Source organism: Brachyhypopomus gauderio, unplaced genomic scaffold (assembly GCF_052324685.1).
Source record: "Brachyhypopomus gauderio isolate BG-103 unplaced genomic scaffold, BGAUD_0.2 sc46, whole genome shotgun sequence".
Classification (NCBI taxonomy): Eukaryota; Metazoa; Chordata; class Actinopteri; order Gymnotiformes; family Hypopomidae; genus Brachyhypopomus; species Brachyhypopomus gauderio.
The window spans coordinates 2,251,972-2,266,963 of NW_027506872.1; the positions used below are offsets into that span (position 1 = coordinate 2,251,972).

The 14,992-nt window shown below is 42.4% G+C and overlaps 1 protein-coding gene across 2 annotated transcripts in view; it reads left to right on the forward strand.

Annotated features, from left to right (window-relative positions):
• scamp1 (secretory carrier membrane protein 1) overlaps positions 1–12,798 on the forward strand; it is a 24,577-nt gene extending 11,779 nt beyond the window's left edge. For both annotated transcript variants that reach the window (XM_076986392.1, XM_076986393.1), the window contains 4 exons: positions 7,150–7,309; positions 7,809–7,910; positions 9,693–9,810; positions 9,956–12,798. In XM_076986392.1, coding sequence (XP_076842507.1) covers positions 7,150–7,309; positions 7,809–7,910; positions 9,693–9,810; positions 9,956–10,105 — 530 coding nt within the window. In that variant the 3' untranslated portion in view covers positions 10,106–12,798. The remainder of the gene's footprint in view (positions 1–7,149; positions 7,310–7,808; positions 7,911–9,692; positions 9,811–9,955) is intronic.
• Positions 12,799–14,992: the final 2,194 nt, after the last annotated feature.

Sequence of the window (14,992 nt, forward strand, 5' to 3'; positions counted from 1 at the left end):
GGAGGGTAAAGAGGCCAAAAAAAGAGACGTGGTGAAGTCAGACCAGGAGACGTCAGGCACTTACCCTAACCCTACACTAGATACAGGGTACCCAAGCCACGCCCCTCACCGTCGTGGCCAATCGGATCACTTCGACCAGTCCTACATGCAGCTCCAGGTTCAAAAATAGCAATGGGTTAGTTCCTAACAGTGCTGCTGACTGACTAACTGGCGTCTGATTAACTGGAGCTTCCAGAAGGATTTTCTTGGTTCATTTTCACCTGTGATGAATAATTGAAGGATCTCACTCCTTTATTTCAGTTATGCTAATGAAATCATGAGGTTCATTAAACAGATGGAACTGTGAGGATGAGCGTTGTTGTGTACAGGGTGGCCGCGGGTCCTTAAAGTCTTAAATGGTATTAAATTTCAGTTTTGTAAAATAAGGCCTTGAAAAGTCTTATTTTGTCTTAAAATTTCTACCACAATGTCTTAAATTTGCGGAGCTAAAGTTAGGGTGGAATAATTCCGTCAGCCATGTGTTGAACTTCGGGGGCGTAAATCGGTAGCCATGCAGTGCACAACCTTCGCAGTATTGCTCGCAAGTATTTCGGGCTTAACGAGCACCCGTAGTTGTTGGACTGGCGGGATGGAATTTTCATGCGGGCTGTAAGTACGTTAACGTCTGTTCGGAGAGATGGGGAAATGCAAACTTAGCCAGAAATGGTTGGAAGACCCGAAATATTCCTGGTGGCTCAGAGCTGTCACAGATACCAGCGAGGCTCGTCAGCAGCAGCCTGTAATATCAACGTTTTGCCCCGCTGCTGGCGCAACTGCAACGGCCAGCAGTACAACAAGAGAACCCATTCAGTCGAGCTCTGCTCAACGTAGCATTCACGCTGTATGTGGCTCTACCAATACTTTGAAGGCTGAGGTAATATGGGCGCTAAAACAGTTACGAGTCACCAGGCATACAGATCCAACGAAGGAACTGACTCATTGTTTAAAACCATGTTCCCTGATTATGCCTTCAAGCCTGGTTTATACTTTCGCGAGTGACCGTAGCGCGAACCTCCGCGAACGGCGAAAGCGTTGCAGTGACCTCCGAAACGATATGTGGTAGTGTAAAGAAACACCCCTCAAAAACAGGGGAAGGAACATTTACCTGACGAATTTTAAAGTTGCATTGTGTTCCAGGTTTGAAAAGTGCTGGAATTTAGGCTAAAGTACTTGAAAATCCTTGAAATTGTAACTACTTCGTTTCACAACAAATATCTGTCTGACTGAACAGTTCTCTTGTATTACGTTAACAAATACGAGTCTCTTGTAATTCCAGGACGAAACATGAGAGAACGTGAAGACGTTAAGATTGGGCGTTTTGAAAATAAACCATTAAATAATGTGATAAAAAAGCGAATCACTTCGAGTATATGTATAAATATTGAACTTAATTAAGTTTATCGTGCTGGGAAATATTGAAATGGACCTTTAAAGTTACGTACAAGTGATTTAATTCCACCTTGTTTAGGTGTATGAACCCTGCAAACATGACTTTGTTCATTGAGCTGAGGCGTGGCACGCGCGAAGTTACAAAATTCGAGAGGTGTACTATGGCGTCAAATCCAATTCAATAATTGCGAGCGCGGAAAATCATTTAGCGCGAGGAAAAGTGCTTATTCGCAATAATGCTCTCGCGCGCGCGGATAGAGCGTTTAGCGCGAACAAAAACGACTTTCGCGCGAGCAAAACTACTCTTGCGCGCGAGGAGAGAGTTGCTTGCGCTAGGAAAATTTGTCACACCCTTTCTGCTTGCGATTAATCTCCTGCTCGCAGAGCAGATCGTTTGATTTTTGACAGTCGTGGGAGGGACCCAGACAGGATTGGCTTCTGGATGTGAATTGTGATTGGCTGTCAGTAGGGTCCGTTTCATGTTTATTTTTTCGCGATATCAACGCATTTAGGCAGCTGGATGCTCCAAATACTATGAATTATGGTAAAACAAATAACCAGCTAGCTATTTAACCTAGCTAGCTAGTTATTTATAAGTCTGACGTTTGCATTGTTTACATGGTTTGTTAGCTAGCTAGGTAAGTTGGCTATTTGTAGTACACAAAATAAAACTGCCTTAGCAATGCACTTGGCATGTAGCTAGCAATACACAATTAAAGCAGAGGGATAAATGGTTCAATATAGGTACTAGATATGTTGCAGATATCTTCCCATAATTTGATAGAAATGGAAAATGTTGTCAGGGTGAATTCTGCAGAAAGTGCAATTCGCTTCCATGTCCTTTATAAACCATTGTTAAAAATGTTTTTGATGGATAAACTGTAAATTATTTTAAAATATACTTCTTTCACTTTATGTATGATATATATTTTGCTGGCAAGGTCCAGATCTCTTTCCAGTCAAGGTTGGTAAAGATGGTGTTCCAATAGATACATATGGATTAGATACATCTTTCTGAAACAGTAAGCATATATGATGATTACTATTGTGTGATGTAGAGAAACATATTTTCCCTATTTCAAGATTGGTTGGGTCGATGGGTAATCATGTTGGATCATGTCCTGGTGTACTTATAAATAGCATACTCACTCCAGCATGTATAGCATTTTATAACTAATTCAGCAAAAGGAATTGCAACATTGAATTATTAATAAACCTTAGTTACTAAATATTTACTAAATTCTTGAGCCATTTGAGTTAAATAACTGTTGTACCAAGAGTATATTGTGAAACCATAGATGGTAAAATAAAGATTTGTTTCTATATACAATGTATTTGTTGTTGCAATCTCTAGGTGAATAATTATCAAAACAATTTTGGATTTTTAAAGTTTCAGGTTGGTCTTTTTTTTCATTATATCATTCAGGCCATGCCATATATGATCTATGTTGCTATAACTCAAACCATGTAAACCAACTCTGAAAGCATGGGGGCAGTCCCCCTGCTTATATACAATCCTAAACACCATTCAGCAGTTCTAGCAAACAGGTTATCTTAAGCACAGCATGTTCCAAAACATAGGCGCCCAACAGGCTACTTTGTCTCACGTATGTGTATCTCCTAATATGGACTTCCCTAGAGTTTAGCGGAAGAAACTGATGTATCAGTTGAACACAGAGAAAGCTAAATGACCCAAGTTTAGTAGACTAGTGAGTACCAGTTAAGAGTGCTCTTACCCTTCGCACTCTCCCTGACCTGGGTCACAGTATAGCACACATGCATAATATGAACTAAACATGGTTACACTGAATCACTCTACTTCATTATTGTAGTCTTTCTGCTTAGTCAGAACGACATGTACTAAATCATAACGTTCATAATGATCTCTTATAATCTAAATGACGTGACCTAATCAAGAATGACATCATTTCTGTCACAGTGATCAACTCCTAATTTCAAATGTTGTCATGGATTGAGGTTCCTGTGATGTGCTCCAAGTTTGGTTCAAAATGACCTGTCGGGGACGCTACTGTACACAAAAACCTCTAAAATCATCAAAACTAATGCTGCAATCCTGTCATGCAGAATACTGAGAAGTAATGAATCTTGTATGATTCAGACCAATGAGCCAAATAACTTTGTATTTACATCTTATAACAAAAAGTATACTGCCTGACCAGGAATGAACATTTTATTTCACTAAAATTTCTTTTCATCGCTGTAATATCTGTATGGTAGTACTTTGGCTCCATCTACTGGCCAAATACTGGAACCTACTGAAAAGCATTGCTTACATGAAACACCTTGCAAACACATACACACAAAGCTAATCTCAGCATGTGATTTAGTTATATGATCTGAATCATTTTTTGCCAATACATTTAGCCACATTTAGATTTTTTGTAGATTTAGTGCCTCATCTGAGATAAAAAAAAAAAAAACACTTCATACATTCATATCAAAGGTCAAACATTTGCTCAACAACACATTGGTTTTCTTTGGCTGCTTAGGCCTATACGTGTGTGAACCTGCAATCTCCGCTTGTGGCTAGATTTAAATAATTGTTTTTATTAGTCTGACATGCATAAAAAATAAAATGGTTTATTATTTTACCTAAAAAAAAAATTTTAAATAAAGGTATTCAACTGTCCACATATGTGGACACAATACAAGAACAGAGTGAATATTTTCTATAAAAATTGCTCAAATATATAACAAATTGTGAGAATCTATCCTCTTTTCATTAAAACAAGTAAGTTTTGTTCTGTTAAAATAATCTTGAAACAAAGAGCTCTTAACATTTGAACAGTTAATTGCGATTTAATGCCATTCAGGCTACAATTTAGCTTGAATTGGATAAATAAAGATAGGCAGTGATGTCAAAATATTAAGGTTATTCCACAGCTATTTCCTTGTATGAAATCCCATCTATTAGTCTCATCTATTAGTGAGTCTCGAAACAGACTGGAGAATAACTCAATGGGTACCTCACCCTGCGCTTTCACCTCAAAAATCCCCATGAACATAGGTGGGACTCAATGGGAATCAGTACCCATGTATCTCCAGATTCTATTCCTGCCTCTGACATTCTGTTTTCTTTGCTAATTATTTAAACCTCCCTCATTTCCTTTGTTCCCTTCCTCGTTTTGTTATTTTTCCGCTTTTTTTCACTTCGTCTCACATCTGGCTCATATTCTCCTTCGCTGATGTCACTGTCACTGTAAGTGGACTCTGACGCACTACCTACTGGAATATCCTCAATAACTGTATAGTGTGATGTTGATGGGCTACACTGCCCTGGTTGAAAAACAACACAAACATGTGTGCTATAATGTACTGTCATTGAAATTTGAACCTTAATGGTGACCAGTCAAAGAACAGTCAAAAGCAGTTGGGTATGGTATCAGAGTAGAGTACAAAGTTTATTAAAGACAAAAGAAAAATAGATGGATCGATCCAGAGCTCAAGAGCGTCTGCAAGAGAAAGCTGCCCCCCACTCACAGACCATAGTTCTTATACTATTTTGCTACATGATTACATCATACTTCCATGACATGAGTTAAGCATGTTGGGTCTCATTGGTGGCCCATGTGAGGTGAGGTGATGGGGTGAGGTATCAAACTACATGATTTGCTACATGATTACATCATACTTCCATGACATGAGTTAAGCATGTTAGGTCTCATTGGTGGCCCATGTGAGGTGAGGTGATGGGGTGAGGTATCACACCCATCACTCCTTCCCTGCCAGGGTCATTTGGCCAAGGTCTCCTTGTTTCTCCGGTCCGTCAGATGCACCATTCTAACGCAACTCATCCTTATCTACAAACCAGAGACCTTCAGGGCTGTCTGCCTTCATCTCACAAGGAGTGCCTTCACACAATTTATTACTAGAGTGCCTACAAGCATGTATGGCATACAATGATCAACGTGTACTAGGCCTAACATATGTTCAATATATACCTTAATAACGTGATTTCCATTCTACTCACTACTAAGTGTAATCAATACATATGTGTATATTGATGAATATTACAGTAAGACAATATATGCATTTTTCACCAACAGTACACACACACACACACACACAAATGTTCTTAGATTTAGCTTTTTAGGCAATAAAAATGGAAAATTTTATATTTGTTTCTATTTACAGCAACAACACATTTTGTACAAATTTACTTTTATTATTTATATGAGCGGCTTAAAAATCTATGACCTGGTACATCGTTCAACGTATTGCCATTATTGCATAATGCCCACATATGTGGACACTTGGTTTATGAGGTAAAAATCCTTAGATGTTAATGTGAAAACTAACAATACCTTGCAGCAAAACTTTTCTTTGTGTATGTTAAAATAAGTCCGACATTAGCATTGTATACATAGTTAGTTAGCTAGCTAGTCGGACTTATAAATATCTAGCTAGCTAGCTGGTTATTTGTTTTACCATAGTTCATGGAGCTTCCAACTGTCTAAATGCGTTGATATCGTGAAAAAATAAACATGAAACAGACCCTACTGACAGCCAATCACAATTCACATCCAGAAGCCAATCCTGTCTGGGTCCCTCCCACGACTGTCAAAAATCAAACGATCTGCTCCGCGAGCAGGAGATTAATCGCAAGCAGAAAGGGTGTGACAAATTTTCCTCGCGCAAGCAACTCTCTCCTCGCGCGCGAGAGTAGTTTTGCTCGCGCGAGGAAGCTCTCTCCGCGCGCGAGAGCATTTTTGCTCGCGCGAATAAGCACTTTTCCTCGCGCGAAATGATTTTCCGCGCTCGATATTTTTTAAAACTGGAAATGTCCTGGTTTTTAAATTACGTTAATTCTACAGGCACTAGGACCCTGAGCACGGCGCTGTATGACACGGAATCCCTGAGCCTCATCAGTTGAGCCTCATCATACTCAACTGGCGGAGAACCAACAACTTACGTTCGTCACCACCCCCCCCCCCCCCCCATTTACAGGGTTGCCAACTCTTGACCGTTTTCACACGCTCTCACGCCACACTTCCGATATCTCACGCCCCCCCCCCCCCGCCCAACAACTTTTCGTTCGCCACCCCCCCCCCCCCCCCACCCAAAATCAAACATCATTAGAAAGCGTTTCAGAGAAAAAGTAGCAGAACTGAAAGGGGTTGAGCATGAGCTGGAGTGTGAATCAGAAAAACAGGAAAATGGCCTTTCATTGTGTACTGTACAGTGAAAAACTGTAATGTTTGTGTCTCGTATTGTCTGTCTTGTGCATTCACATTTGAAGTTTTCAAGCAGCTAGATTAAATAATGTAAATAATCAGTTTGTTTTTGTGCTTTATTTTTAACGTGTATGATCTTGCGAGTTGGTCTTAATTTTATTTGGAAAACGGTATTAAAAAGTCTTAAAATGTCTTAAATTTCACTTGGTCAAACCTGTAGACACCCTGTGTGTAGCCCCTGTGCTTCCTGAAGCTATGGTTGGTTTGGTGTACCATCTGCAGTCAGGGTGCGACTGCTTTAAACTACTTACTGAACTCAAAAACTGTGACCACCAATCAGCATAATTTTGTTTGCATAATCATAACTGATCTAGAACGTCCATTGGCTCCTCCAACCTGTGGTGTGTGTGTGTGTGTGTGTGTGTGTGTGTGTGTGTGTGTGTGTGTGTGTGTGTGTGTGTGTGTGTGTGTGTATTTGAACATATGTATGCGTGTGCATGTGTTTGTGGGTGCGGTTCCTCCCAAGTCCACACGGGGACGCTGTTGCTCAACATCCTGGGCTGCTTGGCGTGGTTCTGCGTGGACTCTATGCGGGGCGTGGACTTTGGACTGGCCATGCTCTGGTTCATGCTCTTCACCCCCTGCTCCTTCGTCTGCTGGTACAGACCTCTCTACGGGGCCTTCAGGTATACACACACACTCACTCAAAAATACAGACCTCTGTACGGGGCCTGCAGGTACACGCACACACACGCGCACACACACAGGTACAGACCTCTGTACGGGGCCTGCAGGTACACGCACGCACACACACACACACACACACACTCACAGGTGCAGACCTCTGTACGGGGCCTGCAGGTACACACGTGTGACAGCCACACCTGCTCTCTGCTGTTTGGTTAGATGGTGATTGGCAAATATTAAATGTATTTAAATATTATTTTCAGAATGACATCCTGGTGGAGTGGAACAATATATATATATATATGTACATGTAAATATAGACCAATACCAACAGGATGTAATTAACAAATTGTCATTTCTCTCTCCCCATCCCCTCTCCCTCCCTCCCTCCTCTCCATCTCTCTCTCTCTCTCTCTCTCTCTCTCCATCTCTCTCTTCATCTCTCCCTCCCTCCCTACTTCTCTATCTCTCTCTATCTCTCTCTATCTCTCTCCGTAGGAGTGACAGTTCTTTCCGGTTCTTTGTGTTCTTCTTCGTGTACATCTGTCAGTTTGGAGTCCATGTGATGCAGGCCATTGGTATCACAGGGTGGGGAACCAGGTGGGAAACACACACACACACACACACACACACACACCAGGGCAGGAGTGCCCATTATGTCGATCGCGGAATGTGATCCGCGAAGGAATGTGTGTAGATCGCACATTCGCCACCTCACAACCCCCCCGGTAGATCTTTCTGACTTGGTCATCTTATAAGTAGCTCGCAAGCTGAAAACTTGTGGGCAGCCCTGCATCAGGGTGTCTGCGGGGTTGTAAAAAGTATTAAAAGGTAGTAAATTCAGTTGGCCAAAATTAAGGCCATTAAAAAGTAATAAGCTTCATCTGACAAGGTATTAAATTTGCAAACGCTCATCCAACTGCCTAGACGTTTTTGAATTTGTGTTAAGTGCAGGCCTTTCTCCTAAAATTCCTTAAATTAGATTTATTTATATGTTGCTAGCAGGGATATGATTATGACATGACGTGACCTGATGTTCGTACACGCGCCAGTCACCTAAATACTCGGCTGGTTTGTGGCCAAAACACTATGGGAAAGTGCAAGTTTTCCGATGTCTGGCTTGACGACCCAAATTTGCCGTTTTTAAGTTGAAAGGGTGAAATTGCCGATTTCGGAAATGCTCTGTTTGCTTATTTAGTCAATACGACCTGTGTGTGTGTATGTATATGTATATATATATATATATATATATATATATATATATATATATATATATATATATATATATATATATATATATATATATATATATATATATACACACATATACACATATATATATATATATATATATATATATATATATATATATATATATATATATATATATATATATATATATATAAAATTAAAATATTATATATGATATTGACTAAATAAGCAAACAGAGCACTTCCGAAATTGGCAATTTCAATGACACAGTGGCCAGCAGTTTCCGCCCAGAACCTTCATAGAGGCCAAATTGCGTTTCAATCATACGAATGTTATTCATTTATTGCTAAGTGGGACGAGAAGCAGGACCTAATGCTATCTATGCCGGGGACAATGCAGAAGAGCATACATTTACCACTACATTTACCAGATCATACATTTACCACTACATTTACCAGATCGTACATTTACCACTACATTTACCAGATCGTACATTTACCACTACATTTACCAGATCGTACATTTACCACTACATTTACCAGATCGTACATTTACCACTACATTTACCAGATCATACATTTACCAGTGGATTTAATTGGGATAGTAATGGTTTCAATCGTTTTCATATTTTGCGGTAAACCAAAGTTACTGCCGTTCGCTACAACTTGCGTTGAACACTGTCAGATCTAGCCACAAGCTCTTGTGATAAATAAGTAGATAGATAGGCCTATTAAGTTCGCGTCAACCCTGTGTAGTTAACGGTGACATAAAATAAGATGTAGTGGTAATCGCTGTATCCCCGTGCCGTCACCTGCCATACCCCCCCACCGGTCTTCTCACCATTTTAACCCCCGACCCATTTTCATGCCTGTTTAAAGACTGGCTTAGGCCAGTGGTTAGCAACAACCAAGAGGCCACTTCAGTCGTCGCTTTAAGTCATGCTGGTATAAAAAAAAATTTTGTAGGTATTATAAAAGTATTAAATTCAACTTAAGAATCTCTGTATATATCCTGACACACGTGCACATGCACACATGCAAGCACTGTTACAAACTATCTTAAGTGATTTTAAATATTTACTCTCTGGAATGTTTAGGGAAAATATGCTTATAGTGTGTGTGTGTGTGTGTGTGTGTGTGTGTGTGTGTGTGTGTGTGTGTGTGTGTGCAGTGGGTGGATCTCTGCTCTGACTGGTCTCAACAGGAGTATTCCTGTGGGGATTATTATGATCCTGATTGCAGCTCTCTTCACCGCCTCTGCTGTGATCTCCCTCATCATGTTCAAAAAGGTCAAACCTTCCCAACTCACACACACACACACACACACACACACACACTGGCCAAACACTGCTGACAACTCCATTAGCTCAAGCACATGTGTGTGTTCTCTGTGTGTGTGCTGTGTGTGTGTGTTCTCTGTGTGTGTGTGTGCAGGTGCACGGGCTGTACCGCACCACTGGGGCCAGTTTCGAGAAGGCCCAGCAGGAGTTTGCCACGGGCGTCATGTCCAATAAGACGGTCCAGACAGCCGCCGCCAACGCCGCCTCCTCCGCCGCCCGTGGAGCCTTCAAAGAGCAGCTCTGATTGGCCCAGAGAGAGAAGAGCCCGCCCTCTCCTTCCATGCTCCTCCTACTTCCCCTCCTTTTCATTCTCTCTAATTGTACTCACATGACCTCTCAGTCATCCGTATGCCCCGCCTGATTCTGGTGCCGAGGTTTTCCAGCCCCGCCCACTTCATTGACTTCACTTCAGTGGTTGACTGAGACTCCACCCCCCTCTCTCCGTCTAATCCAGCAGGTGTGCACACCTGCCACATTGCTCTGAGCTTGGGTGTGTGTGTGTGTGTGTGTGTGTGTGTGTGTGTGTGTGTGTGTGTGTGTGTGTGAACGTGCATGCGTAAGGAGTGTGTGTGTGTGTGTGTGTGTGAACTCTCGAGTCAGCGGTGTAGTTGGAGGGGCGTCCCACCCCTATACCAACCGACCAATCAGAAGGGTGATGAACAAGAGGCCCCACCCAGCCTCCCTCTCCACTCACGCTAGCACCACCGATCCCGCAGCGCTCTGATTGGCTCAGAGAAATGTCCATCACCGTGGCCGTGTAGCCTGCACCCTGTCAGTTGTTCGGACGGGCCTTGAGGTGTCTGGATCCCGCCTTTTCCTGTCCTCTTTCCCGCCTTTCATTGGCCGTGTTGGGCAGGACTCGCTCTGTCCTGTCACAGACCTGCAGGAAGCCCCTCCCCCTCCCCGTCGCCTGCACGTACAGTCCTCTCTGCTTACTGTACGAGTCTCTGCTGACCTCACCCCACGCCCGGACCTTCCCCAGCACCTCGGCCTTTTCTACTCACGCCCTGCGTCTTGGGTTTTGCGTTTTTCTTTGGTTTGTTTTGTTGTTTTTTGGGAGGCGGGGCCCCGTTTTCTCCGCCCCCCCCAGACGTGTGACTCTCAGGATACTGCTGTTTGTGACATCCTGCATGTGAAGCTTGCTAAGCCGACCGGGGTCCCGGGAAACATGATGCCCGGCAGGACACAGGGGTGCTGGCAGAGGAGCTGCAGTTAGAAACCTCACCCCCCTGCCCCAAACATCCCCCGTCCCCCTGTATTGGAACGGTCCAGAACACACATACAGAAGAATTGGTTTAGCGACATGCTAGCACACATTTTGGCGTGTGTGAGCATGTGTGTGTGTTTGTGTGTGTGGGTGTGTGTGTGTGTATGGGACAGGATGTTGTGTTTGAAGTGCGTTTATCTATTTAACATAACTGAGGTATACCACTCCTGTTTTGGGGCATCAGTATGAAGAGCAGTGTGTGTTATGAGGGCGTGACGTGACAGCGGGCCCCGCTGTGTGATAGCGGGCGTGTCGCGTGTGATGGCGGGCGTGTCACGTGCGACGGCGGGCGTGTCACGTGCGATGGCGAGCGTGTCACGTGCGACGGTGGGTGTGTCACGTGCGACTGTGGGCGTGTCACGTGTTATGGCGGGCCCCGCTGCATCGTTAGGGCAGGCGTGGCGTGACGGCGGGGCCTGGCTGAATGCTCCTTTTGCATCACGCTTGTAATTTTTTCTTCTCTTTTTAAATTAATGGAAGGGGGAACCTTGTAGCCTTGGTGACTGTCACCTAGAAACAGTCAAGTCTCACAATTATGGGATGTAACTGTATCAAGACTGCTTTAAATGTCTCAGTCCTTTAACTGGCATGTGTGTGTGTGAGAAAGACAGTGTGATCGTGTGTGTGATGGCTTAAATCGCTTGTTTTCAGTATTAGGTCTTAATCAGCCTGGTGGCTGTCTGAAGAGGAGGCTCTCAGACTGCTGTGAGCTGGTCCGTTTGTCCGTCTACAGCAGGGGTACTCAACTAAATTTGTCCGCGGTCCAATTTTGGCAGATACCTGTGACCTGAGGTCCGGTGCGGTGGGGGTGGCGTAACGGGGGTGGCGAACGTAATTTGTTGAGCGGGGGGGCAAACGTAAGTTGTTGAGCGGGGGTGGTAACACTCGTGACGGAGTGTTTTTTAAAGCCCTAAAATAAATCCAGTTAATCAGGAATGAGATTGGGTCCGGACAGGACTGCGTTCGGGTCCGGATCCGGACCGCGGTCCGCCAGTTGAGTACCCCTGCTCTACACTCACCCCAGTGACCAGGCCTCCGCCTTCCCTCATGTGCTGCAGTGTTCTTAGACCTTTATCTTCATGTCCTGTTCTTTAGGTGTGTGTGTGTGTGTGTGTGTGTGTGTGTGTGTGTGTGTGTGTGTGTGTGTGTGTGTGTGTGTGGGACAGATATCATAGCCGTGTGCAAGAAAGTTACAGCAAGCTGTTCTTCCTTTTATAAATAAACTTCAAGAAATGGCACCTGAATGTTTCCGTTATATATATTTTGTTTGAAATGCTTTCAAAAAATTAGGAAGAAGAAGAAAAGAATACCAATCAACTCAGTAAATTGGACTGTCCATAGAAGATATGGCGTAAAGTGTGTGTGTGTGCGCATTGGATTGTGGCTTTAAGTTGTACCTTTTTGAATCGCTGACACTAGTAACGTAGTTACACTAAGGAGGAAGTTGCGTCGGCCTGCACGTGCGAGGTGCTCGAGGTTATTCTCGGCAAACCTGAGGGATATTTGTATATTTTGTAAAACTTGACGAGTGGTTGCCTGTTGTCCTGAATTTCATTGTACTGTACAAATGCACTCTTGTCTCCCCTGCAGTCGCATGTTGAGTAGTTTGAGTTTTGTATATTTATTGTATTAACAAGAATAAAATAAAAATAAAAAATTCAACTACTTAACCTGCTTTTTAGTAGTGTGTCATGGGTGGTTTAGAGGGAGAGAGGACCGGTGAGCCCTCTACCGGCAGGACGTGGAACAACAGCTTTACCCACATCCCATCCCAGTAATATGTTGACGCGCCAACATTTGCCTTTTTAATAGTTTGCTTGTAACCAAATGATAACAGTTTCATGGTAACGTTGTTTTCGGTCCGTGGGGAAATTGTACAGACCAAGTTTTTGATAAACCTGAGCTGTTCTGCATAGATTTTAATACAGATTTGATCTACAATAGTTCTTTCATGAGTCTGACCAAAAATATGCAAAGAAATATTACTAAAGAAAACGTTCAGACAATTTGTCTGTCTGATTCACAGCTGAAACTAAAGAAAATAACATACATTTCTATTCTGTATCCGTATATAAAGTCATTTATCCAGTTTGCTAACAGTTGCTAATTGTATTTGTTTCAACAAATCCGTAGGTCTACGTGCATATTTATCTCGAACACCAGAGGGCGCCAAGTAGCATTTACGTCACCACCAAGAAAGTACATTAATTTCGTGAAGTGCGTATTATAAATGAGCTACATCGTCCTTGGAGCGTGCGTTTGCATTTAATGTTATAAAGCGTTTAAAGTTTATATTGGTATTTTTATATAGCGTTTTAGAAAATGTTTAAATGTTCCAATAAAACTTAATACTGTTTACTTTATGTTGCTTTTACCTGCCCTGTAGAAGATTATCCTTTATTACTCCAATATTGAAGAAATTCTGATGTAATTCATATGTAATTAGGTCTAATCTTATTACGCAAGTGTCTGTAAAATTAGCAAATCACAAGGAATCTAGCAAATAATTCAGTAGCACAGGGTTTACAATGTGACCAAACTTATAAAAATGGTGCGATTTCTTAATTCAATATTTCCAATTAACCATTCTACAAAACGTTTTCTAGAAAGTGTACGCGCATGCGCTCTGTGCACGGCCCACGCAAGGTCATAAATGGCGCATTTCCACTAGGGCCTGCTTGGCGCGGTACGGTTCGGTACGGGTCGATTCGCAACGGAACGGTACGGTCGCGTTGTGTTTCCATTACAATGGTGAACCACCCCAATGTGGGTGGAGTCGCTGTTGATAAGATAAGATAAGATAAGATAAGCCTTTATTAGTCCCGCAATGGGGAAATTCACAATTCCCAGCAGCAAAGTGACAGTGGTACAAAGTGACAAAGTGACAGTAGTACAGAGGACAAGACTCCAAACTTACATTGATACATATATACATAGAATATAGAATGGCGCGCGGGTTGTAGTGTCGTGACATCATTTGTATACGACCACAACACCGGTCGACGCCCCTTAACACATAGCATTATTGTATCTTATTTATCTTTATCTTCATTATTGTATGTGATTGCTCTAATTATTGATAATAATTTGGTATTACTCAAACAGGCTGAACACACCCTGCATAAAAAGCATCAGTCATACAATCAAATCAAACTTTATTATGAAATATAGATATTTAAAGTACAACATATGTAAATAATATAGTTATAGTTTTAAAAAAGTGCAAAAAGCAAATATATACGTATAGCTTTATATGAAATAAATATTTATAGTACTACAAGCAACATTTTGTGTGCTTTTACTGGCGTCTGTCTCGCATGGTGTTCACAAGTTCGCCAAGCACCCCGAGGAAAGCCCGGTTGAAGGAAACATTTTCCGCCAACTCCGCTCGCCTCGTCAGTGGAAGGGGAATCTTGAACGTAAAAAATAACAAATATTAAACACAAGTATTCCCGTGAAAGCAACAACAATATAGCGTAACTGCACAAAATGTGTAGCACGTCATCGCTGCTCATGCTTTGTTTATGGCTACAGCTAACTAGCAAGGCTAAGAGCTAGCTATTGTACAGTAGTGACTGTGGTGGTAACATTAACTACAAACACAGCTCTAAATTCCTGCGTTTACAATAGATGCGTTCATATTACGTTCATATTACATCTTTTACGAGCCTAGTAGTAAAACTGTGAAATCACAATACACTCACCATTCTCTGTGGCCTCCAGCACCGACATTGTCCAGCACGTTTTCTCTTCCGTTACTGGCTGGCCGGTGACCGTATATGACATCCGTTTGCTGGAACCATATCCAGTCTTTGCGGTTTGCTCCGCTGCGTCCGTTATGGTCCTTCACCGCCCGGTAATCGC